Below are 27,876 nucleotides of genomic sequence, written 5' to 3'. Positions count from 1 at the left end.
CTTGTTCAGTTTTGCTTTTGTTTCCCTTGCCCGGGGAGATACGTTCATGAAGAAGTCGCTCATGTTTATGTCTGAGAGATTTTTGCCTATGTTTTTTCCTAAGAGTTTTATGGTTTCATGACTTACATTCAGGTCTTTGATCCATTTTGAATTTACTTTTGTGTATGGGGTTAGACAATGATCCAGTTTCATTCTCTTATATGTAACTGTCCAGTTTTGCCAACACCAGCTGCTGAAGAGGCTGTCATTTCCCCATTGTATGTCCATGGCTTCTTTATCATATATTAATTGACCATGTATGTTTGGGTTAATATCTGGACTCTCTATTCTGTTCCACTGTGTCTGTGGCTCTGTTCTTGTGCCAGTACCAAATTGTCCTGATTACTGTGGCTTTGTAGTGGAGCTTAAAGTTGGGAAGTGAGATCCCCCACACTTTATTCTTCCTTCTCAGGATTGCTTTGGCTATTCATGGTCTTTTGTGGTTCCATATGAATTTTAAAACTATTTGTTTCAGTTCATTGAAGAATGCTGTTGGTATTTTGATAGGCATTACATCGAATCTGTAGATTGCTTTGGGCAGGATGGCCATTTTGACAATATTAATTCTTCCTAGCCAAGAGCATGGGATGAGTTTCTACTTGTTAGTGTCCTGTTTAATTTCTCTTAAGAGTGTCTTGTAGTTTTAAGAGTATAGGTCTTTCACTTCTTTGGTTAAGTTTATTCATAGGTATTTTATTGCCTCTGCTTCTTTTTATTCCTGTTCTCTAATTATATTTCATTTGTTATCTCCTCTACTTCATCTAATATGCTTTTAAGTCCCTCCATTGTATGTTTCATTTTGAATAGTGTATTTTTTCAGTGTTTGTATCATTGTTGAGTTCCTCCCTTAGGTCTTGAATATTTTTCTGTAGCTCCATGAGCATGTTTATGATTTTTATTTTGAAACCTGTCAGGAAGATTGGTGAGTTCACTTTCGCTTGATCCTTTTTCTGGTGTTTGTGGGATTTTGGTTTGAACCAGGTTTCTTCGATGTTTCATATTTGTATGTGTGCCCTCTAGTGCCCAGAAGCTCTGTTCTCTGAAGCTGCTCAGCCCGTAGAGCTATGTTGGGCGTCACAGGGGAGCAGCGCTTTTGCCGCAGCGAGTAAGGAGCTGTTTCCTGCTTCCCGGCTGCTATGCCTGTCTCCACTGCCAGATCCAGTGGGCCAAGCACACATGTGTAAGCTTCTGTGCTTTGCATTTGTAGCTGCCATAGGCGTGGCCTCCCTCTGTCTGACCTGACACCAGGGCAGGGACTACTGGTTTGTGAGCCAGGTGCAGGCCAGCTGGGAGGAAGGCGCAGCAGGCTGCGTATCATGGCGGGGGCCCTTGGAGCTCTGTAGCCAGCCAGGGGGATGGAGCTCCTGAAGCTCCTGAAAATTCCCAACCTTCTAGTAAGAGTGCACTGGGACTCTTTGTCCACCTGTCCTTTCTCCTGAGCATTAAACTCTGTGCAATCCTTGCCCTTTTAGCAGCCCTCTTCCTGTTAGGAAGTCTCTCAAACTGCCCCCCTTTCTTTTGTCCCAGAGTAGCCAGATGTGAATTTCTGTTTTCTGCAAGCAGTTGGAATCTCAGTCTCTCCAAGTATTCTGCCTGACTTAGCTTTCCAACCCCACTAATCTCCAGTGCACCGTGTAATGTAGGTTCGTGCTCCCAGAGCAGATCTCCTGGGCTGGGTGTTCAGCAGTCCTAGGCCTCCACTCACTCCCTGCTCTGTTTCTCTTCCTCCTGCCGGTGAGCTAGGGTTGGGAAAGGGCTTGGGTCCCACCAGATCACAGCTTTGTTACATTAGCCTGTTCCATGAGGTCTGTTCTTTTCTCCATGTGTATGTAGTCTGGTACAGCCTTCTTTCCTGTTGCTCTTTCAGGATTAGTTGTATTAATTATATTTTCATTTCACCTCTCACACTGCCATCTTTAATCTCTTCTGGGACACTTGTGCTTTCTTGAGGACCCATGTGAAAAACTGCTTTGTGGAAATCTTTCTCTGGCCACTTCCCCTCTTACCCACACTCCATAAGCCTCAGAGTCTCCTCTGAGCTTCCTGCTGTGTGTTCTTTCCACCCACTTTAGAGCTATTCCCCTCTCTTGATTCTGGAAGCTCAAGGACTGTGTCTTACTTCTCACTTTTGAAAAACGTGACAATATATCTCCCAGCATCTACTGTAGCTCTTGTTATGTAATACACACCAAGTCATTGTAAAAGGAATGAAAATCCTTTCAAATGTGCCAGGTTGCCTTTTTGGTTATGTAAATACAACCAGCATAAATGTTTGGTCCTTTGCAAAGAGTAGGATGGCAAGACTGAATGTAGTGAATCCACTGGGCAGTGGTGACCATTTTCAGACTTGTTTCTATTTGCTCTTCTTCCCCTCTCACTTAGATGTATCAGGAAATCATGCTGGCACTTAAATCTGCAAGCAAGGATGATTCAAGCATAACTGTTTTAACAGGTAAGACTTTTTGGATTTTTTTTAATTCTTAAATTTTTGTTTGGGGGGGATTATCAGTAATATAGGAAATTGAATAAATAACTCAGATCTTTTTCAGTATAAGGTACTTTAATTCTTAAAACATATAAGATACAGAATTGATATCTTTATCATGTAAAAAGCAGACACAGATTGGTAAGAAAAGTTCTAAGACCAACTAGATAAATCGACGAGTAAAATAGTTTACATAGACAGTCCCTGTTTGAAACAAGGAAAAATGCAACCTTATTAATCATAAATACAAATCAAAATGATGAGATACCATTTTGTAGTTACTTGAGTTAGCAAAAATTTTTAATTATTCCCAATTTTGACAAGTTTATGGTAGGATTAATCCCTCTGATTCTTGTTGACAGCAGTGTAAATGGTACCAAAAAGTGTAAATAGCTAAGGAAAAGGGCATTTGACAATGTATAAAATGTTCATTTTCTTTGGCACAGAAATCCTACTTAAGGGGAATTTATATTAGAGAAATTATCCAAGAAAAGGGGAAGGTCTTATGCAAGAAAGATCATCTTTGTAGTACTACTTACAATTGTGAAAATATTAAAACATTCCAAATATGTTGCCATAATAGAATAAAAAAAGCAAGTTATAGAATATCCAGTAGACTGTATTGCACAAGCATCAAAAATTATGGTTTTAAAGACTGACAATAGAAAAAAAATGCTTAGGACATAATAAGAAACAGTGAAAATTATGTCAGTACTGTGATTTCAACTGGAAACTATGGATGCCCCTGGGCCTGGGAGGACGGGAACATAGAAAGTGGAAGTTGTTGGATCTGCAAGGGGAACCTTGTGTAGGGGGCTTAGGCTTAGGACTCACGTCAGCTTGAGTTTAAATCCTGGTTTCATTCCTTATTACCTGTGGGTGACCTTTGCTTCCTGACTGGGGAAGGCAGTGCTTTCTCAGACAGTCTGGATGGTTGAGATGGTGGCATGAGATAATGAGGGGCATGGCACAGAGCAGGCACTTGATAGATGGTGGTTGTTACTGTTTGTTGGCATGGTAGATGCAGGAGTCATTTTCTTTAATTTTCATTAAAAATTTGTAAAATAAAGTGGAGACAACAGATGGCTTTTTACTTGTATAAAAAAGAGACTAGAAAAAGACTAGGTGGAGAAATCTAAGAGCTGATCAGATGGGACGGGGAAAGGGGGAAATTGAAGATGACCCTGAAATCAACCTTGTTGAGTATTAATACCATAATTTGTTCAGTACTGTTTGCACTTCTCTGGCAAATCTTCACCCGTCCTTTTAATCCTTTTAACTTTATACCTTTCTGAGTTATTTTTAATGTACTGTTTCTCATAAAGTACATTGTTAGATTTTCCCCCTTTGACCCAGTCTGAGTTTTCTTGTAAAGGTACATTTACCTGTTTATATTTATGCATATGACAGATATGTTAACATTTTAGTTTTGGCCTCTTATGTGCTATTTACACTTCTGTAATTGTTTTTTACTTCATAGTCTATGTATTCCTTTGTTTTATGTATCTTTCTTCTCATAGTTTGGAAAAAAGATTTTTTACTGCTTTTAGTAATACTTTTATAGCTTTCATGGTACATTTCAGTTAGCTCTGTCTTGTATTATTTCCTTTGGATAGTATCTATTGACTGCCCCCATGAAAGACAAGGAAGTTAGCATGAATTTCCTGACACCCCTCAAGCCTCTGTTCCATCAAGTCTCATTAGTAGTGCTCTATTATCTTCTAGCACTGAATGTTATTGGAGAGAAATTTGAGGCTACCATTACTTTTGTTTTTTAGCCCCTTTATGAGATCATTTCTTTTCCCAAGAAGACCATGGATACCCTCCCATTCTTTATCAGTTTTTCCTAGAAAATACATATCCTTTTTAAACTATTGAGGCCTTGTTTTACATTTCCTTTGCTAATATCTCTGAATATTTTTATTTCAATTGGTATATTTTCTTTAAAATAAATTATAGTTATGGAAAATAAATGTCCAGTCTACTGAGATGGTTATCTGTTATTTCCTCCAAATTCTTAATTCTTGTCTTCAGTTTATTTTGCAGTTGTCTCAGTCCTAAGTCCAATTCCCTCATTGCATTTTTAGCAGTATGTCTTCTTTTTACTGCTTCCAGTGGCATCATGTCTGCTAGCACATAAATTTGTTGGGATAGGTTTTATTGCTCATATGGTTTTTGAAAATGCTATTTATGATGCTGTTTGGTCCTGGTGGAAACATGGGGGAAAAGGTAATAAGGAACAAATTTATGATGTAAAAACACTGCTGAAATCAAATATAGCTCTTTGTTTCTTAGTTTCCCAAATATAACAATCTAAAGCTCTACTACAAAGCAGACATGTCCTTTGAATTTTTTCTTTGAAACTTGCCCTTGAGCTCATTCCCATGTGGCTTCTAAATTTAGCTCAGGTCCCTACTGACTTTTGTGTCCTTAAATTAAGGGATGTCTTTCAGGCCTAATCTGACTTTCCCTTTGTCTCAATCCTCCATCTTCCTGAGTCTTCAGTGGCACAACTTACCCCTACTTTTCCTGTCCCTGGTAGCTCTCCTGATCTCCTCTACAGCTCCATCCTCTGTGGCCATCAAATGGGAGAGGTCCCAGAGGTTTAGCCCTGGCACTCTTCTCTTCTCTTCTTCCTCTGCATTCTCCCTGGGCTCTCTCAGCTATGCCAACCCTTCACAAAAGTCTATATGCCATGTTTGGACTTGCCAGGGGCTTCATTCTGTGTACCCACCTGGCACATCCTCAGGGGCGTCCCTCCCACAGCTCTTGTACCTTTCTCATTGTTTCCAGTGACAGCATGTGGCTCAACATCTACCCTGGCATGTGGACCAGAATCCTAACATTTCACTATTGACACTTGCCGTGTCTGTTCTAATCACATTTCACTTCATTGATATCTCTGTAATCAGTCCTTTTTAATGTCTCCTCTGTACTAGTCAAAGCAACCATGGCCTCTTCCCTAAACTGAAGTAAGCCCTTACTATTTGATCCCCTTTGCCCTCTCTCCTATACCCAGGGCAGCCTCCTCACTACACCTAGTGTAAACTTCTTCCAAATAAAAATCTTCCCCCTGACATTTAAAACTTCAGTAGAACCACGACATTTAAATGGATAAATGATGCTTGAGCAACTAAGTAGCCATATGGGATAAAATAAACTTCAATCCCATCTTACACCCTCCACAAAATTAATTTAAAAGTTATGTAAGCATAAAACCCAGAAGCATGACTTGTAGAAGAAACATAGAATATCTCTGTGACCTTAGGCTAGGCACAGATTTTCTTGGACAGTACATAAAAAACATTAACCATAAAAAAAACAATTTACAAATTAGATTTCATCGACATTTAAAATGCTTATTCATCAAAAGACAATAATAAGAAAATAAATATATAGGTGACAGGCTGGGAAAAAAGTTTGCCGTATGCAGACATTGTATTAAGGATTGATATGCAGAACATATAAAAATACTACAAATTAATAAAATGAACAGCCAGATTTAAAAACTGGATAAAAGACTTGTACATCTCATAAAAGATGTATGGTTGCCAATACACATGTGAAAATATGCTCAATATCATTCGTCATCAAAAAAATGCAAATTAAAACCACAGTGAAGAGGCAGAAAAAGATGGCGGCATGAGAAGTGAGGCAGAAACCTCCTCCCAACCACATATAACATGAAAGTACAGCATATACAACTAATCCTGAAAGAGAGACTGGAAAGAAGACTGCCACAGATGGCCTACATCTGGGGGAAAGAGAGGACCTCACAGAAAAGGGTAGTAGTAAAGCTGTAATCTGGTGGGTCACAAGCCCTCCCCCACCCCAGCTCACAGGTGGGAAGAAGAGAAATGGAGTGGGGAGGGAGTAGAAGCCCAGGACTGCTAAATGCCCATCCCTGCAGATCTGCTCCAGAAGCACATACCCACATTACATGGTTCTCTAGAGATTACTGGGATTGAAAAGCAAACACAGGCAGAATACTTGGAAAGACTTAGTTAGCTTCCAGCCACTTGTGGAGAACAGATACCCAAACTGGCCACACTGGGAAAAAAGAAAGTTGGGTACTTTGAAAGACTTCCCAATACTGATAGAGCTGCTAAAGGTGCAAGGATTACACAGAGCTTGCTGCTCAGGAGAAAGGAAAGGTGGACAAAAATCATCACAGCACACTCAACCCAGGTCGTTGGGAACTCTCAGGAGCTTCAGGCTCTACATCCCTTGGCTGGCAATGCAATGCTGAGGCCCCTCACTGCAATACACAGCCTGGGGATCCTTCCTCCTGGCTGGCACCAGTTGGCAATCCTGCTGCCCCCACAATTGCACCAGGCCAGCCAGAGGGCAGCCGCACCTATGGCACCTACAAGAACATAACACAGAGGTGCCTCTACTGCACACTTGTTCCACTCGACCTGGCAGTGGAGGCAGGAACTTCAGCCAGGAAGCAGGAAAGAACTCTTTCTTCCCAGTAGGCACCAGTGCTGCTAGCCTGTGTCCCCTGCCATCGCTCAGGAACTGGGCAACTCCAGAGAGTACAGCTTCTGGGCACTAGAGTGCACCTCCTACACAAAGTTATTCCATAGTAATCATTACAAATATGAAATGGTGAAAGAATCGTATACAAATGAAAATCCTTCAAACACCACAAAGAGGGCTAAGTGAAACTAAAATAACCAATCTTCTTGATAAATATTTCAAAATAAAATTAATAAACATGCTCATAGAGCTATAGAAAAATATTCAAAACCTCAAGGAGGACTTCAGGAAAGAGATAGAAAGTTGAAACATACAGTATCAAATGAAATATACAATGAAAGGATTTAAAAGCAGATTAGATGAGGGATTAAAGATGACAGTGTGAGAGGTGAAACAGAACTCCTCCCAAAACCACATATAATATGAAAATATACTTAATGCAACTAATCCTACAAGAGCAACAAGAAAGAAGGCTGCACCAGACTACATACACCTGGAGAACAGAGCAGACCTCACAAAACAGGACAACATAACAAAGCCTTGATTGAGCAGAAGCCAACCCCTTCCCCAACCCCAGCTTCCTCATGGGAGGAACAGAAACAGCGGGGAGGGGGTGTAAGCCTAGGACTGCTGAACACTCAGCCCTGGAGATCTGCTTTGGGAGCACAAACTTACATTGCATGGTGCTCTGGAGATTAGTGGGGTTGGAAAGCTAAGCCAGGTAGAATACTTGGAGAGACTGAGATTCCAGCCATTTGTGGATTGTGGAGGGATCCACATCCAGCTGCTCTGGGTCAAAGGAAAGGTGAATGGTCTGAGAGGCTTCGTAGCAGCAAGAGGGCTGCTGAAGGGGTGGGAATTGCACAGAGCTTCCTGTACAGGAGAAGGGATAGGTGGACAAGGTTGTCTGGGCACGCTGTGCCCAGCAGTTTGGGAACTTTTAGGAGCTTCAGGTTCTCCATCCCCCTGGGTGGCTACACAGCTCCAAGGCCCCCCCAATGTGATACACAGCCTGCTGCACCTTCCTCCTGGCCTGCTGGCACCATCTCGCAAACCGGCAGTCCCTGACCTAGCGTCACGCCAGCCAGAGGGCAGTCCCGCCTACAGCAGCTACAAACACAAAGCATAGAGGCTTTCACCTATGTACTCGGCCCACTGATTCTGGCGGTGAAGACAGACACTTCATCAGGGAAATAGGAAACAGCTCTTTCCTCCCCCCAGGCACCAGCACTGCTCCCCTGCAACCTCCAACATAACTCCACGGGCTGAGTGGCTCCAGAGACTAGAGCTTCTGGGCACTAGAGGGCACACATACAAATATGAAACATCAAAGGAACCTGGTTCAGAACAAAATCTCACAAACACCAGAAAAAGGACCAAGTGTAACTGAACTCACCAATCTTCCTGAAAAAGTGTTCAAAATAAAAATCATAAACATACTCATGGAGATACAAAAAAATATTCAAGAACTCAGGGACAAATTTAGGATGGAGATTCAATCATTAAGAAATTCCATATCTGAAATGAAACATACAATGGAGGAATTTAAAAGATTACATGTAATAGAAGAGACGGTAAATGGAATAGAAATTAGAGAAGGGAATATGAAGAAGCTGAGGCACAGAGAGAAAAAGGGATCTCTAGGAATGAAAGAATACTGAGAGAACTGTGACCAATCCAAATGGAACGATATTCACATTATAGGGGTACCAGAAGAAGAAGAAAGAAAAACAGGGATAGAAAGTGTCTTTGAGGAGGTAATTGCTGAAACTTCCTCGATCTGGGGAAGGAGATAGTGTCTCAGGCCATGGAGGTGCACAGATCTCCCAATACAAGGACACAAGGGACCCAGGGAAGACAACACCAAGACATATGATAATTAAAATGCAAAGATCAAGGATAAAGACAGTCTTTTAAAAGCAGCTAGAGAGAGAAATAGGGTAACATAGAAGGAAAACCCATCAGGCTATCATCAGGCTTCTCAAGAGAAAACTTACAGGCCAGAAGGGAGTGGATGATATATTTAATGCAATCAATCAGAAGGGCTTTGAACAAAGAATAATCTACCCGGCAAGATTATCATTTAAATTTGAAGGAGGGAATAAACAATTTTCAGATAAGCAAAAGCTAAGAGAATTTACTTACCACAAACCACCTCTACAGTGTATTTTGGAGGGACTGCTATAGATGGAAGTGTTCCTAATACTAAATAACTGTCACCAGAGGAAATAAAACCACAGTAAAGAAAGTAGAACAATTAATTACAAAGCAGATGCAAAATCACATCACCTATCCCCAAAGTCAATCAAGGGATAGACAAAAAGTACAGAATATGATACCTAATATATAAAGAATGGAGGAGGAAGAAAATGGAAAAATAAAAGGACCTTTAGGTTGTGTCTGTAATAGCATACTGAGTTAAATTAGACTGTTAGATAGGAAGGGAATACCGTTGAATCTTTGGTAGCCACAAATGTAAATCCCACAATGGCAATAAGTACATACCTACCCATAATCACCCTAAATGTAAATGGTCTGAATGCAGCAATCAAAAGACGGAGTCACTGAATGGATAAAAAAACAAGAACCTTCTATGTGCTGCCTACAAGAGATTCACTTCAAATCCAAAGATATACACAGACTAAAAGTAAACTGTTGGAAAAAGACATTTCATGCAAGTAATAGGGAGAAAAAAGCAGGAATTGCATTACTTGTATCAGACAAAATAGACTTCAAAACAAAGAAAGTAACAAGAGACAAAGAAGGACATTATGTAATGATAAAGGGGTCTATCCAACAAGAGGATAGCACTAAAATAAATGTCTATTCACCCAACACAGGATCACCTACATATGTGAAACAAATACTAACAGAATTACAGGGGGAAATAGAATGCAATGCATTCATTTTAGGAGACTTCAACATGCCACTTACTCCGAAGGACAGATCAACCAGACAGAAAATAAGTAAGGAGAGAGAGGCATTGAACAACACATTAGATCAGATGGACCTAACGGACATCTACAGAACACTCCAACCAAAAGCCACAGGATACACATTCTTCTCAACACATGGAACATTTTCAACAGTAGATCATATACTAGGCCACAAAGAGAGCCTCAGTAAATTCAAAAAGATTGAAATTGTACCAACCAGTTTCTCAGACCACAAGGTATGAAACTAGAAATAATTTCCACAAAGAAAACAAAAAGCCTGCAAACACATGGATGCTTAATAACATGCTCCTAAATAATCAATGGATCAATGACCAGATAAAAACAGAGATCAAGCAACATATGGAGACAAATGACAACAATAATTCAACACCGCAAAATCTGTTCAATGCAGCAAAGGCAGTGCTAAGAGGGAAGTGTTTTGCAATACAGGCCTACCTCAGGAAAGAAGAACAATCCCATATGAACATTCTAAACTCACAATTAACAAACCTAGAAATAGAAGAACAAACGAGGCCCAAAGTCAGTAGAAGGAGGGACATAATCAAGATTAGAAGAGAAATAAATAAAATTGAGAAGACTAAAACAATAGAATGAATGAAAACAGGAGCTGGTTCTTCGAGAAAATAAACAAAATAGATAAACCCCTAGCCAGTCTTATCAAGAAAAAAAGAGAGACTACACACACAAAAAGAATCAGAAATGAGAAAAGAAAAATCACTACAGACACAACAGAAATACCAAGAATTATGAGAGAATACTATGAAAAATTATATGCTAACAAACTGGATAACCTAGAAGAAATGGACAACTTTCTAGAAAAATACAACCTTCCAAGGCTGACCCAGGAAGAAACAGAAAATCTAAACAGACCAATTACCAGCAATGAAATTGAATTGTTAATCAAAAAACTACCTAAGAAGAAAACCTCTGGACAAGATGGTTTCATGGCTGAATTTTATCAAACATTTACTAAAGACCTAATACCCATCCTCCTTATAGTTTTCCAAAATGTAGAAGAGGAGGGAGTACTCCCAAATTCATGCAACAAGGCCAGCATTACTCTAATACCTAAACCAGCAAAAGTACCACAAAAAATGAAAATTACAGACCAATATCCCTGATGAAAATACATGCAAAAATACTCAACAAAATATTAGCAAACTGAATTCAAAAATACAGTAAAAAGATCATCCATCATGATCAACTAGGATTTATTCCAGGGATGCAATGATGGTACAATATTAGAAAATCCATCAACAAAAAGGACAAAAAAAACCCACATGATCATCTCCATAGATGCTGAAAAAGCATTTGACAAAATTCAACATCCATTCATGATAAAAACTCTCAACAAAATGAGTATAGCAGGCATGTACCTCAACATTATGAAGGCCATATATGACAAACCCACAGCCAACATCATACTTAACAGAGAGAAGCTGAAAGCATTTCCTTTAAGATTGGGAACTAAACAAGGATGCGCACTCACCCCACTTTTACTCAACATAGCACCAGAGGTCCTAGCCACAACAATCAGACAACATAAAGAAATAAAAGGCATCCAGATTGGCAAGGAAGAAGTTAAACTGTCCCTGTTTGCAGATGACGTGATATTGGACATAACCCTAAAGAATCCACTCCAAAACTGAGATCTAATATCTGAATTCAGCAAAGTTGCAGTATACAAAATTAATATGGAGAAATGTGTTGCATGAGGTACTATCAATGAGTTAACAGAAAGAGAAATCAGGAAATAAACTTCATTTCCAATTGCATCGAAAAGAATAAAATACCTCAGAATAAACCTAACCAAGGCAGTGAAAGACCTATACTCTGAAAACTATAAGACACTCATGAGAGAAATTAATGAAGGCACCAATAAATGAAAATATATCCATTGCTCTTGGATAGGAAGAATTAATATTGTCAAAATGGCCATCCTGCCTAAAGCAATCTACAGATTAAGTGCAGTCCCTATCAAAATACTGCCAGCATTCTTCAACCAACTAGAACAAATAGTTCTAAAATTCATATGGAACTGCAAAAGACCCCGAAAAGCCAAAGCAGTCCTTAGAAGGAATAATAAACCTGGGGAGATTATGCTCCCTGACTTCAAGCTCTACCACAAACCTACAGTAATCAAAACATTTGGAACTGGCACAAGAACAGACCCATATAGATCAGTGGAACAGAATAGAGAGCCCGGATATAAACTCACACATATATGGCCAATTAATGTACAATAAAGGAGCCATGGATATACAATGGGAAACAACTGGTGTTGGCAAAACTGGGCAGCTACATGTAAGAGAATGAAACTGGATTATTGTCTAACTACATACACAAAAGTAAACTCAAAATGGATCAAAGACCTGAATGTAGTTCACGAAACCATAAAACTCTTAGAAGAAAGCTTAGGCAAAAATCTCTTGAATATAACTGTGAGCAACTTTTTACTGAACACATTTACAGGCAAGGGAAACAAAAGCAAAAATGAACAGACGGGATTACATCAAACTAAAAATCATCTGTATAGCAAAGGACACCATCAGTAGAACAAAACGGCATCCTACAGTTTAGGAGAATATATTTATAAATGACATATCCAATAAGGGGTTAACATCCCAAATATATAAGAGCTCAAATGCCTTAACACCCAAAAAGCAAATAACCTGATTATAAAATGGATGGAGGATCTGAACAGACAGTTCTCCAAAGAAGAAATTCAGATGGCCAACAGGCACATGAAAAGATGCTCCACATCCCTAATCATTAGGGAAATGCAAATTAAAACGACAATGAGATAACACCTCACACCAGTTAGGATGGCCAATATCCAAAAGACAAGGAACAACAAATGCTAGTGAAGATGCAGTGAAAGGGAAACCCTTTTACCCTGTTTGTGGGAATCTAAACTAGTTCAACCATTGTGGAAAGCAACATGGAGATTCCTTAAGAAACTAAAACTAGAAATACTATTTGATCCAGGAAGTCCACTCCTAGGAATTTACCCTAAGAAAACAAGATCACAGATTCAAAAAACATATGCACCCCTATGTTTATTGCAACACTATTTACAATAGCCAAGATATGGAAGCAATCTAAGTGTCCATTAGTAGACGACTGGATAAACCAGAAGTGGTACATATACAGAATGGAATATTATTCAGCCATAAGAAGAAAACAAGTCCTACCATTTTCAACATGGATGGAGCTTGGTATTATGTTCAGTGAAATAAGCCAGGCAGAGAAAGACAAGAACCAAATGATTTCACTCATTTGTGGAGTGTTAACAACAAAACAAAACTGAAGGAACAAAACAGCAGCAGACAGACTCCAAGAAGAGACTAGAGGTTACCAAAGGGAAAGGGACTGAGGAGGATAGGTGGGGAGAGAGGGAAAAGAGGATTAAAAGGCATTATGATTAACACACATAATGTAGTGGGGTCACGGGGAAAGCATTATAGTACAGATAAGATGAGTAGAGACTTTATAGCATCTTACTGTACTGATGTACTGTGACTGTCAGAGGGGACTTGATAATGTGGGTGAATGTAGTAGCCATAGTGTTGCTCATGTGAAACCTCCATAAGATTGTATATCAATGATACCTTAATAAAATAAGTGAAAAACAGCAAACCACAGTGAAATTCTTCACCCACTAGAATAGCTAAAAGACAAACAATGCCAAATATTAGTGATGTGGAGCAACTAAAAATTTTACATGTTTCTGACATGAGATCACTTTGGAAAATTGGCAACATTTTATTGACTTAAGCACTCACCAACCTGGTGTCACAGCAATCCAGTCTTAGACAATTACTCATGATAAATTAAGCATATTTCTACAAAATAGTTTGTACTGTAACAACCATAGTAGCCCAATTCACAGTAGCCAAAACCCAAAAATAACTGAAATATCCATCAATGGATGAATAAACAAATTACTGACTATTCATTCAGCAGAGTACTACTCAGAAATAAAAAGGAATTAATAACTGATGCACAAACAAATATGGGTGAAACTTTACAACATAGTTCAGCAAAAGAAGACTTTGATTACATATTCCAGGCATATTTCATTTTATTGTGCTTGCTTGACTGTGCTTCGCAGCTACTGCATTTTCACAAATTGGAGATTTGTGACAACCCTGTGTTGAGGATGTCTGTCAGCAGTATTTTTCTAGCAGCATTTTTCTCACTTTGCATCTCAGTGACACATTTTGGTATTTTAACATATTTCAATCATATTATTTCACAATATTTTAATCATTTGCATTATTCATTTTATGGTGATCTCTGATCACTGATCTTTGATGTTACTATTAGAATTGTTTAGGGACACCATGAACCACACCTATATAAGATTGCAAACTTAAATTTGTAAATATTGTATGTGTTCTGAACTGCTCCACTGACTGGCCATTCCCTCATCTCTCTCCCTCTCCTTGGGTCTCCCTATTCCCTGAGACACAACAATATTGAAATTAGGCAGTTAATAACCTTTCAATGGCCTCCAAGTGTTAAAGTGAAAGGGAGAGTTGTATGTCTCTCACTTTAAATCAAAAGCTAGAAATGATTAAGCTTAATGAGGATGGCATGTCTAAAGATGAGATAGGCTGAAAGCTAGGGCTCTTGTACCAAACAACCAACTTGTAAAAGCAAAGGGAAAGTTCTTGAAGGAAATATAAAGTGCTACTCCAGTGAACACACAAATGCTAAGAAGGCAAAATAGCCTTATTGCTGATATGGGGAAAGTTGAGTTGTCTAGATAGAAGATCAGACCAGCCACAGCATTTGCTTAAACCAAAGCCTAACCTGGAGCAAGGCCCTAACTCTTCAATTATTTGGAAGCTTAGAGATGTGAAGAAGCTGCAGAAGAAAGGTTTGAAGCTATTATTCACTTATTTGTGAAGCATAAAAACAAAGCAAAACAGAAGGAACAAAATAGCAGTAGACTCATAGACACCGAGAAGGGACTGGTGGTTACCAAAGGGGAGAAGTTGGAGAGGGTCGGGGGGGAGGGAGAAGGGGATTAAGGAGCACAAGAATTCACAATCACAGTATAGGCTGGTCACAGGGATGGTAGTACAGCATAGAGAATACAGTTAATGTGTCTGTAACATCTTACTGTGTTCATGAACAGTGACCACACTAGTGGGGGTGAGGACTTGATAATATGGGTGAATTTTGAACCACTGTATTGTATGTTTGAAACCATCACAGATTGTATATCAATGGTATTTTAATAAAAAAAAAGGAAGTTTGAAGCTAGCAGAGGTTGGTTCATGAGCTTTAAGCAAAGAAGCCTCCTCTGTAACAGAAAAATGCAAGGTGTAGCAGCAAGTATTGATGGAGCAGCTGCAGCAAGTTATCTATAATATCTGCTAAGATAATTAACAAAGGCGGCTACACTAAAAAGATTTCAGTGTAGATGAAACAGCCTTCTATTGGAAGAAGATACCATCTGGGACTTTCATAGCTAGAGAGAAGTCGATGCCTGGCTTCGAATCTTCAAAGATTTGAAGCTCTTATTAGGGCTTTTATTAGCTCTTATTAGGGCTAACACAACTGGTGACATCAAGTTGAAGCCAGTGCTCATGTACCGTTCTGAAAATCTTAGGGCCCTTAAGAATGACACTAAATATACTCTGTGTGTGCTTTCTAAATGGAACAACAAAGCCAAGATGACAGCACATCTATTTACAACGTGGTTTACTGAATATTTTGAGCCCACTGTTGAGAGAAAAGTACTTCTTCCAAAATATTAGTGCTCATTGACAATATACCTGGTCACCCATGAGCTCTGATGGATAGTGAGCTTAATGTTGTTTTCATGCCTGCCAACACCACATCCATTCTGCAGCCCAATGGACCATGGAGTAATTTTGACTTTCAAATCTTGTTATTTAAGAAACATATTTTGTAAGACTAGAGCTGCCATAGGTAGTGATTCCTCTGATGGGGGTAAATTGAAAACCTTCTGGAAAGGGGTCACCATTCTAGATGCCATTAAGAACATTCATGATTCATGGAAAGAGGTCAAAATATAATTAACAGGAATTTGGAAGTTGATTCCAGTCATCCTGGGGTTCAAGACTTCAGTGGAAGAAGTAACCGCAGGTGTGGTGGAAGCAGCAGAACTAGACTTAGAGGTGGAGCCCGAGGATGTGCCTGAGCTGTGCCGTCTCATCATCAACCAGAATGGATGAGGAGGACTTTCTGGTGGATGAGCAAAGAAAGTGCTTTCTTGAGATGGAATCTACTCCTGGTGAAGACGCTGTGAGGATTGTTGAAAGGACAATAAAGGATTGAGAATATTACATAAACTTAGTTGGTCAAGCAGCAGCAGGTTTTAAGAGGACTGACTCTGATTCTGAAAGAAGTCTTCCTGCGAGTAAAATACTATCAAACAGCATCGCACGCTATAGAGAAACGTTCATGAAAGGAAGAGTCGATGTGGTAGACTTCACGGTTGTCTTATTTAAAGAAGTTGCCCCGGCCGCCCCAGCCCTCAGCAGCCACCATCCTGATTAGTCAGCAGCCATTAACATCAAAGTAAGACCCTCTGCCAGCAAAAAGGTTACAATTCGTTGAAAGCTCAGATGATAGTTAGCTTTTTTAGCAATAAAGTATTTTTAATTAAGATGTGTACTTTGTTTTTTAGATATAATGCTATCACACCCTTAATAGACTGCAGTATAGTGTAAACAACTTTAATCTGTACTGGGAAACTAAAAAAATTCATTTGACTTGCTTCATTGTAATATTTGCTGTATCACAGCGATCTGGAACTGAACCTGCAATATCTTCAAGGTATGCGTGAATATGATTCCATTTATAATAATTCTAAAATAGGCAAATCTATGATGATTGAAGTCAGAAAGCAATCGTCTCAGGGCAGGGTGGGGTTGGCCTGAATGGCAAGGAGGTTAAGGAAACTTCCTGGGGTGATGGAAATGTCCTACATCTTGTTCTGTAGGTGATCACATGGATATTTACAAGTATCAAAAATCACTGAGCCAAGTGTTTTAAAACAAGTAATTTTATTGTATGTAATATACTTTAATTGTAAATAAAACCTCTTCAGTGGCTCCTAAAATAAAAGGCAAAACTTTATGAACTCCAAAGCCCCACGTGGTCTATCCTGCCTATCCTCATCCTATGCCAGCTTCTACCCACTGGCTCGTTCTGCTGTGGCACAGTGGCACTTCTTCGTCCCATCATGTACCCCAGGCTTACTCCCTCCACAGAACCTTTGCACCTGCTGTCCCTTTGCATGAATATTCTTCCCACCCCTCTGTCTAGCTAGGGCTTTGCTTGCCCTGCAGATCTCAGTTCAGTTGTCCCTTCCTCAGGAAAATACCTCCCTAAGCCTCCTGATTATAACAGATCCCATTACATATGCTCATCCTACCATCATGTACCTCCCCTGTGTATCGGTTGGCTTACCTACATGTATTTGTGTTTTTTAATCTGTGCAACTTACTCTCTAGTCTGTAAATTAGGACAAGAGCCACAGCTGGCTCACCTAGTTTGTTCCAGTGTTTGGCATCCAACCTGGCACATAGTAGATACTCAGTAATTATAGCATGAATGAGTGGTGAATCTGCTGATTTTGCTTACAGGAAATGGTGATTATTACTGTAGTGGGAATGATCTGACTAACTTCCTGGATATCCCCCCTGGTGGAGTAGAAGAGAAAGCCAAAAATGGTGCCACTCTGCTGAGGTAAGAGTGACATTAGTCTGACCTCACAGGGCTCATCCTTATACATCACAGTAGTATTTAGTTAAGCAAAAGTAAGATAAATACTTCGTGTCACTGTGATTAATTGTGACTTTGAACAAGCATGTTTCTCCAAATTGCCCCTATCAATATGTGGGCATTCACTCTATGACTTTAAATTCTGTTACCTGTTCATCCTGCCGCTCTACATGATTTGACTGGAAAGCATAACAGTAAACTGTAGTTGTAAATAAAATTCTCATTCTAAGGCAGAAGTTAGTAAATTCTTATCTGGCTAGAGAAATGCATGGCTCCCATGATTGTTGGTAATAGGATACTTGTAGTCTCAATACAGAGGGTGTGAAGGCTTCTCTCTTCTTAACTTGTTACCCTTGCTGAGTCTGATTCCCACTGAGCTGTAATGTTGCAGCACGTTCGGTCAGCCATTCTATTAAGTCTACAGCTGATTTACAGCTCTGACTGAGCTGCCCGGAATACAAGATTTGAGCTAAGGTCATACTAAAGGTCTCACTCTGTGAGCTTCCATCAAGTACCCTTCAGATGGGTGTCCAGGATGAATCTGGTATGGGATGCCAGGGAGGTGCCAAGACAAGGAGGCTCTTCTGGGTGATATGGAAACACCCAGCCTGACTGGAAGAGTTTGTTACGTCAAAGACTCATACAGTCTTGCCTGTACATACTTTCGTAATGCTGCTTTAGAACATTTAAATGTTTTCATATTTCCATTTCTGTAGGGAATTTGTAGGCTGTTTTATAGATTTCCCGAAGCCTCTGGTTGCATTGGTGAATGGTCCAGCTGTGGGAATCTCTGTCACCATATTTGGGCTCTTTGATGCTGTGTATGCATCTGACAGGGTAAGTTGACTCCCAGAACCTTATGAAGTCATGCAAGTAAAACTGAGAAGTGAATTCTCCTTTATTGTTGCTAGTAGTAAATGGGTTACATATGGCTTATGATAGAATGGACTAAATTTAAGTTTTTCCCAAAGAATTAGTCTAACTAATTTGACTCATTTTATTTTTTCTTCCTTATTAACTTGAATTTTCCTAAGCACCAGTATTATTGTGAACATTGTCCCAACTCATCTGGTTCTATGTTCTAATCAAATTGCAGTTATTCAATTTTCAATTTTCGTGTTACTCTAAAATAGTCAAGAGACCTTGAAAGCTTCTTATTGGGGATGAAAAATAGCATCTTTGCAGGTTATGCAAGTGCATTACTTGATGTTTTTTTTCCCAAGTAAACAAATCCTGGAGTTTAGATTTTTAGATAATAAACAATTTTCAGTATTATCAACTCCCCCTTCTTTGCAAACAAGGAAACTGAAGCTCAGAGAAGTTACTTGCTCAAAACACAATTCCGCCTTGTGTTCACCATTGAATTGCAGTTTGACCCTTGAACACAGGTTTGAACTGCACAGATTCCCTTACATGCAGATTTTTTTTCATTAAGGTATCATTGATATACAATCTTATACTCAGGTTTCACATGTGGTTACTACATTCTCCCCTATTATCAAGTCCCCCCACACACCCCATTACAGTCACTGTCCATCAGTGTAGTAAGATGCTACAGTCACTACTTGTCTTCTCTGTGCTACACTGCCTTCCCTGTGCCCCCCCCCGATATTATGTGCGCTAATCATAATACCCCCTAATAACATTATCCCTCCCTTACCACTTACCCTCCCCAAACCCTTTCCCTTTGGTAACCACTAGTCCATTCTTGGGTTCTGTGAGTCTGCTGCTGTGTTTTGCTTTCTTGTTACGCAGATTTTTTTAAATTAATGTACTGGAAAATTTTTTGGAGGTAACAAAATTGGAAAAAACATTTTCTTTCTTTAGCTTTATTGTAAGACTACATTATATGATACATATAACATAAAGTATGTGTTAATCAACTGTTTATGTTATTGATAAGGCTTCTGGTCAACAGTATAAGCTAATAGTTAAGTTTTGGGGGAATGAAAAGTTACACATGGATTTTTGACTGCAGGGGGTCAGCACCCCTATCCCCCACATTGTTTTATTTTTATTCTTACAACAGTAGTAATATATGTCATAGTGGAAAATAAAATTTTGAAAAACATGGAAAAATACAAAGAAAAAATTTTGGTTAAAAATCATCTTTATCTTAACACTGAGATAACCAGTGCCAATGTTTGGGTTATTTAACTTATCTAATTTAACCAGTGCCTGACTCCTAGTCAGGCTATTTATACTTTTTGTCATTATAAACAAAGATGTGATAAGCATTTATCTTAGAACTTTTGCTGTACAACTAACAATCACCTCTAGGGTTATCAGATTCTTCGAGTGATTTTTGCTTACATGGTGGTAAAATTTGCGGATCTGCATACAACCTTGTGGGAAACATTTGGTCTCTACCACTGAAAAGACTCCTAGTTTTGTTTAGAAGTGTTTTCCCCACTGGTCGATAGGACCATATGTCAGGGTCCTTAACTCTGGTTATCGTTTACTGGATTCCACTTGCTCAAGTTGGGCATGTTGTCAGATCTTAATCTTATTAATAATTCTCCCATAAAAATAGCAAATGAGGTTGTAGGTACTGAACTGCCTAACCTTTACAGGTGGAAGTTTCTGCTCAAAGGCAGAAATCAATAGTCTTTGGTCACCTCCCCTGTGTTAGATGACCAGTTAATTGACCTCACCCGAACTTAAGGGTCTCTCATTCTTTAGTACCTAGAGGACAAATATATCATCTCATTTGAATCTTGTCCTGATTCTTCCACTTAATTCAAAATCCACAGAATTCAAAATGACTGTCATATATATAATCTTAAAGATTTCTGGGAATTCGATCTTATAATTCAAATTGGAATTAAAAATTGAAATGAGTATTTGTGTATGTATGTGTGTGTGTGTATATACATACATATACATGTATATATAATTTAAATCCTAAAGGATTTGGCCCAAAGTAAATTATTTGACAAATAACAACCACTGCTAAGGGTTCACCCAACTGAATTAAACCAAAGTTCAACTTAAAATCAGGTAAGAAAAACAGAAGAAAGAGACTCTGGAGACGGATTTATCATTACTGGCTTCTTGAATAAATACCATACGGAATGTGGGTTAATATTTAACTCATACAACCAAATCATCTTTATTATGGGCAATAGGTAACATTGCCTATTAGCTTCTCTGTCAGCAAATGGGCTAATAAGAAGATGGAAATTATAAAAATAATAAATATTTGAGTACACTATATACTAGGCACTGTGTTGATCCACATTGTATGTATTCACTTAATGTGCTCAACAGCCCTGTGCGATAGGTACCTTCATCCTCATTGTACAGATGAGGACACTGGCACAGAGAGGTTAAGGAAGTCCTAGAGTCACTAAGCTGTCTGATGCTGGAGCCCAAACCCTCCACAAACCTACCTGCTCTATTCCTGAAAAAAGATGAATGCTTATTTATAATAACTCTTGTGCATAAGTTCAATGCTGCTTATTGTCGGCTACATACATGTACCTGGTTTGTGTTTTTTCTCAGTTACCTGTTTAATTTCCTTAGGCTTTGACTTCTCAGTATATTTTCTTAAATAAGCTTTCTTTTAGGGGTAAAAAAGAAGGCATGTAACATTTATAACTTTTATATTTTTATTATTTTTATTTCTGTGCTGCATACATTATATATTTACATCTTCTAACAATGTTCAATAAAAAATAACATCATCTCTGGTTATGGGAAATTAAGTCTAAATATTCTGTTTACAAATTGTCAATTATAAATTAATTCCCTTTCGTCAGGACTTTCATTCATCAAAAAACATGTAAAATAGTAAATGTAGAAAAAATACTACAAATTACTCTGTATTCTTGATAACCAATATTCGAGTAGATTCTAGTATTTGGGGCAAAATTAGATCGAGGAAACAGTTTTCAACTGACATAACAAAGACTAATCTCTCTAATGTATTTTTTAAAATATGTCTCTAAAGTTATACATCAACAACTTAATATAAAAATGGGCAGTGAAGAGAAATCAATAGCCCACAGAGAAGAGGGGAAATGGCTATAAAAAATATATAAGAAAGACATTGGTAAGAAAATGACTTGGAACCAGAATATATAAAGGACTTCAACTCATAATAAAAAGGCAACCGATCTAACTTAAAATAGTGGGCAAAATTTTGTAACAGTTATCTCACCAAAGAAGATAAACAAATGTGTAATAAGTACATGACAAGATGGTCAACATCATTCATCATTAGGGAAATGTAAATTAAAACCACAACCAGATTCTAGTACAGACCTACTAGAATGGTTAGAGTTAAAAAAGACTCGTGATAAGAAAGTTTAGTGAGAATGTGGAGCAACTGAGGCATGTACACTGCTGCTAGGAATAGTAAATGGTATGCCACTTGGGGAGACAGGTTGGCAGCCTCTTAGAAAATGAAACCACACATTTACCACACAACCCAGCAATGCTACTTTTAGGTCCTCAAGGAGAACTAAAGGCATGTTCATGCAGAGACCTGTATACAAATTGCATATCAATCTTATTTATAACAGCTAGAATACGGGAACTAACACCAATGGCTTCAACTGGTGAATGGATAAACAAATGATGACACATCCATACAACGGAATAATCAGAAAGAAGGAAAAGGCTACTAATACATCAACAACATGCAATTCTCAAAAGCTTTACTCAAAGGACAAAAGAAAAAAGGCAACAGAATGTATGACTCCATTTATGTAACATTCTAGAACAGGCAAAACTATAGGGATAGAAAACATCAGTGGTTGCTTGGGGATGGGAGGAATAGATTGAGTCTGGAAGGGCAGGAAGGAATTTTTTGGGGTGTGGAAATATTCTGTATCTTGACTGTGGTGGCTACATAACTATATACACTTACTAAGACTCATCAAGATACATACTTTAAAAGAGTGAATTTTGTGTGTATATACCATCCTAATCCTAATTTTTAAAAAAATACTCCTCAATTAAGTATGAGGATATGGACAAATTGTGTTTTTTTTTAAATCATATACAAAAATAATAATTTCCTTTTTTTCCCTCCAAATAGGCAACATTTCATACACCTTTTAGTCGCCTAGGCCAGAGCCCAGAGGGATGCTCCTCTTACACCTTCCCAAGGATAATGGGCCCAGCCAAGGTAACTTTCGGAAACATTAAAAGTAAATTTTATTAAATGATCTCTATTCCAGAGGCAATGCTATGTCCTCCATTCTTTCCCTGGATAATATAAACCAAATGGAAGCAGTTATTTGATGCCCAACTCTGAGACTTTTTAGAGGAACCAAGCTGTGGGAAATGTCTGGTATGAGGGAAAGGTTAGAAACTCTCCCGGCAAGTCCTACAGCGAGGATGCTGCTATTCCAGTGGGTTGCCCAGGCTGGTGGCATCGCAGGCAGTGCAAGGCCGTCCCCCACAGCTGTGGGCATTGGTCAGCAGAAGGACCAGGACTGTGCCAGCTCAGGGCTACATAACTTCTTTATGGATGAGCAGCATCTCCTGAAAGTGATGAGGGGACCCCTTTGCTTCAGAGTCACGTGACATGCCAGCAGCTACGAGGCTTATGGGGTTTCCCATGCCCAAAGCTACCCGCAGGCACCACATCCTTCCCATCAGCTGGCTCTACACCAATGCACTAAGGCTCTCAGAGTGGTCAAGTGGCTGCTCAGGTTGTCCCTGTGTTTATGGAAACCTAGTTGCCCCTGCTCTGTGCATGAGTCCAAAGTGATCATGACCAGACCAGGGAGCCGGGGGAAAGAAAAAGGCTTAGCAAACTTTGAGATCTGCAAGGGGGGGTTGGAATTGAGCCTGTTTTCATTGGCTGTTAGGCTTTTGTTATAAGTGTACTTTTTACAAAAATCTCACTATTTTGTCATATACGCTGAATCATTATACAGATTTTAACTTTGAAGGACCAACTCTAAGGCTTAGAGCATTTGGCTCTGAAATAGTCTTTACTTTTCTGGAAGAGAAATTGCAAACGTAGAGAAGGATATCCATTTAGTGACCACAGTTTTGTTAGAAACTGAATTAGTCTTTCTCATTTTCCTTCAGTTCAGCAGAACTAATTGAGTACCTGTACAGGCAAGGAAAGCTGTCAGAGCTAGACTGCCAGGTAGAAGTGCCAGGAAGGGAATTCTAAAAGTCAGGCATTCCCTGTGACCATGAGTTTTATTTTTCTTTTACAGTTGTTTATAGTGTATAAAAATTATAGCTGCTATGGATCAGATCAGCATCCGCTTTGTGTGATTTCCTCCCCAGCTCCCTGCTCTGGCCTCTCCAACCCAGACACACAGAGGCAGCAGCCCCGAGCAACCTTGCAGGGCCAAGGGGGCCTCAGCATGTAGTTTGCAAACCATTGCCTGTTGAGATCATTGGTTCTCCCTTAGTGACAGATACTAGCAACCTCAAAAGACCACCAGTAAATGTCCCTATGTCTACTGAGAGCAGTTAATTCTGAAGCTAACTGAGCTTTATTTCATTAAGTTAATGTTTTACTCTTGCTTTTATTTCAGGCAGCAGAGATGCTTATTTTTGGAAAGAAGTTAACAGCAAGAGAAGCATGTGCTCAAGGACTTGTTACTGAAGTCTTTCCTGATGGCACTTTCCAGAAAGAAGTTTGGACCAGGCTGAAAGCATATTCAGAGCTCCCCCCAAATGTTAGTATTCTTTTTGTTTTTTTATTTGTAGGAATAGAAATATTTTATCTGCCTTAGGAAGAAAAAGCAATTTAAAAAAACAACATATATCTTGGTTAGCTTGAAGCAATCTAAATTTGAGGGTAAAAATAACCATAATAATGTTAGAAATACTGATTTTTGTAAAACTTATCAAATAGGCATTCCATTTCTATGATATGAAGTCAGAGGGACAATTCTTTCTGAAGACAACTTTGAGGAGGATGACAGGCATTATTTCCAAACACTTTTTTGTGGAATCCAGATGAGAAACCAGATAGGTTGGTTTTCAGGAGATTCTCAACCGTGCAGCACATTTGTTTTTATATATGACAGCTAGCGACGGACTGTTCTTGTGTTCTTGCTGCTCAAAATGTGGTTCTGGCGCCAGAAGCTTTAGTATCTGGGGCTTTTTAGGAATGTGTCCTGACAGGCCCTGTCCCCCATCTACTGGGATGATTTATATACACATTAAAATTTGAGAAGCACTGTCTTTATTGTACATGTATCTCAAGGAGTCACGGAATTAAATGAACAGCAGGGAGACAAGAATCAGAATCACAGGACGACCGCACTCCTCTCAGAACACCTCTTAGCTTCAGTGTTGGTTTTGGTTTTGCAGGCGGTGAGAATTCCAAAACAGGTCATCAGAAATAAGGAGAAAGAAAAGCTACGTGCTGTTAATGCTGAAGAAAGCAGTGTCCTCCAGGGAAGGTGGCTGTCAGCCGAATGCAGGAATGCAGTCGTGAGCTGTTTATCCAGAAGAGCAAAACTGTGATGACTATTACAGTGCAGCTCAGCACGTCAAAGGAAAGGATGTGCAGTTCTTTCTGATTTCTAGTGCTTGAACTAAATAAGCCTCACTGTGCCTTTCTTCCGTGCTAAAAGATCTCTTCTGATAATTATATTTCACTGGAGCACTAATGGAAAACAAATTATGTAAAAAGCTTTAAGAATTCACATGGGTTTTTGATAATAGGGGTCTTACATCTTTCGACATGAATCGTTGTTGCCAGGAACACTGAAGCATTTGTGCCTGGGCCCTGCTTTGAGAAGCATTCCCAGCATTGCAAGCTGAAGTCGTGTCTCTGAACACTACTACACTCTGCCTTCCGCAAAGTCTAACTGACTCAATTGGCCAAACACTGACAGCCTCTGGGTTACCCACTGGAGATCTTCAACAGGTTGCATGTTCTTTTTCAGCCATCTAGCAAGGGAGCAAATGGAAGTAGCATTACTAGAACATAAGTAAGTGTCTTGGTTTCATTTTTTTTTTCTGTAAGTAATAAAAGTACATGATAGGAGAGTCAGAATGCTTGCAAGTTTGTTTTGATTGCTTCCATGTGTATCAATTAAACAAGGAGTTAAAGGACAAAGAGTTAAAGGTGTAATTTCAATGACTACCAACTGACACAGAATATTTTCCTTCTTCCTTTTTGTTTAACTTTTCCTTTAAGCATCATCATTCAGGTAGCCAACCCACTGAACCTCTAACTTTTTATTTTTTTTTTTATTCCAGTAATCTTAATCCAAAATGTTCAGTTTTATAGAAAATATGTGAATAGTAATAAAAGTAATGTTTATTGAGCACTGTTTGTTACTAGTGCTTAATGCCCATAATCATACCGTATCCTCAAAAAACAATGTCAAAAATTAAGTGAGGAAGGTCCTGTTGCTACTCTGCAAGTAGGGGTCCAGAGGCCTAGAGCTTTAAGTCACTTTCCCAGAATAAGTATTGTGGAGAGTTCCAGATCCACTGTCACCGTGAGCAGTGACTGCCCATCTCTCCCACTAATTGCAAATAAAATCTCTGGCCAGAATACAAAAACAATTACTTGAGGATGCTGAAATTAAACAAAAGTGGATGGGTTGTGTTAGGGTGTCAAAATACAGAGAAGTGACTGTACAGGGATGAGTTTCTCAGATTGTGAAAAGTAGGGAAACAGTTGCTGGGATCTCTCTCCTCAGCCTGTGCCTTGTACCTTTAAGGCAGACCCCTGTGCAGTGGTGGCCATGATGTGGCTGGCTAAAGAAAATTTGAGGTAAAGGAAAGTCTCTAAACAGGAGAAATCCCCTAAGGAATAAGGAGTGGGTGGGAGGGGGGAAGGAAAATCGCAGAGAGAAATGTTCCTCTAATTTTGTGTATGAGCCCATACACACCTGAGGTTCATGAGTGGGAAAGATTCAGACCAACAAAATCAAGCCTGTAAGTACTAAACTTGGATTTTCACCACCACCCCAAAATATCAGTTTGTAATCTGAACCTAACCAGACTTACTAAAAAACAGCAACATTCTTCACAGATAATTTCAACAGGACCCCGAGACCATGCACCATAATATTCCCAATGTCTATGATACAATCCTAAATTACCTGACATACAAGACTGTGAAAATATGAACACTTTCAGATGAGAGTGATCTTGAGATGACCTAGTTGTTGGAACTTTTACACAAAGACTTCAAAGCAATTCTTATAACTGTGCTCCACACGGTGGAGAAAAACACATTTGAAATATGAATTCTCAGCAGAGAAACATAAACTGCAAATGAGAACCAAATAAAAAACTGAAAATCTGAAATTTAAAAATCTGGAGGGACTCACTAGCATACTCTAATGACACAGTAGTGGAGTCAGTGAACCTAGAAGATAAGCCAGTGGAAATTAAGCAATATGAAGAATGGAGAGAAGAAAATACTGGGAAAAGATGAATAAACAGTGACATCAGGTTGGCAACTAGGAAATTACAGGTCCCCATTCCCCATAGGAACATAAACAACTACAGAAACCAGTCAAACATCTACAGCAAATGAGTGTGCAGTCAAGAAAAAATGACACTAAAACAAGGTAAGATAGGAAATTTTGTAGTGTTTTTATTTACCTGTACCCCACTCAATCCCCTGCATGGTGTGGTAGGAGGCATTAGCCTAGTTCCCAGTTCTCTCCCCTGGGAAGCGGAGTTGAATTCGTTTGCAACATTCTGCCCTGTTTGTTAGCTGCCTGAGGGACTGGTTGCTGTCTTGCCTGACTCACAGTTTAGGCAGGGAACATTGAAGAGTGTGGATCTCAGGCTAGAAGCCATAGAAGGCAGTAGCGGGCAATGAAATACATTAAGAGTACAGCTGATTGCAGACCCATGGATATGGAGGAAGATTACCAGCAGAGGAATACAGTAGAACATTTAAGGCGCTGGGAAGAAGCTGGCCTGAGACTATTTGGGAAATTAAAAGAAGCCAGCACAAATTTAAAAAACTGTAAACAAAAATAAAACATACACAGAGGCCCAGAGAAGAAGCATGCTCCAAGAAGATGTGAGAAGGCCTGGCTCATCTCAAGACTAGAGAAGATTTTATAACACCAGTATGCAAACATGAAAGAATCCTGTTTTCAAATGCTCAGTTTCAACAAAAGGCTTTAAGACACGCAAAGAAGCAGGGAAACATGTCCCATTCATAGGAACAAAATCTCCAGAAAC

The 27,876-nt window shown here is 39.2% G+C and overlaps 1 protein-coding gene across 3 annotated transcripts in view; it reads left to right on the top strand.

Annotated features, from left to right (window-relative positions):
- LOC140846911 (enoyl-CoA delta isomerase 2-like) overlaps positions 1-27,876 on the top strand; it is a 79,751-nt gene that overhangs the window by 12,096 nt on the left and 39,779 nt on the right. For 2 of the 3 annotated variants that reach the window (XM_073225171.1, XM_073225172.1), the window contains exons 3-7: positions 2,422-2,491; positions 17,592-17,694; positions 18,447-18,567; positions 22,775-22,864; positions 24,240-24,383. In XM_073225171.1, the coding sequence (XP_073081272.1) occupies positions 2,422-2,491; positions 17,592-17,694; positions 18,447-18,567; positions 22,775-22,864; positions 24,240-24,383 (528 nt within the window). Of the gene's footprint in view, positions 1-2,421; positions 2,492-17,591; positions 17,695-18,446; positions 18,568-22,774; positions 22,865-24,239; positions 24,384-25,023; positions 25,990-27,876 lie in introns of those variants that run through there. The other variant, XM_073225170.1, reaches the window with a different exon arrangement.

This window comes from Manis javanica, chromosome 16, assembly GCF_040802235.1.
Source record: "Manis javanica isolate MJ-LG chromosome 16, MJ_LKY, whole genome shotgun sequence".
NCBI classification, from domain to species: Eukaryota; Metazoa; Chordata; class Mammalia; order Pholidota; family Manidae; genus Manis; species Manis javanica.
The sequence above is the reverse complement of the archived record's forward strand: the minus strand, read 5'-3'. Positions and strand labels throughout refer to the sequence as shown.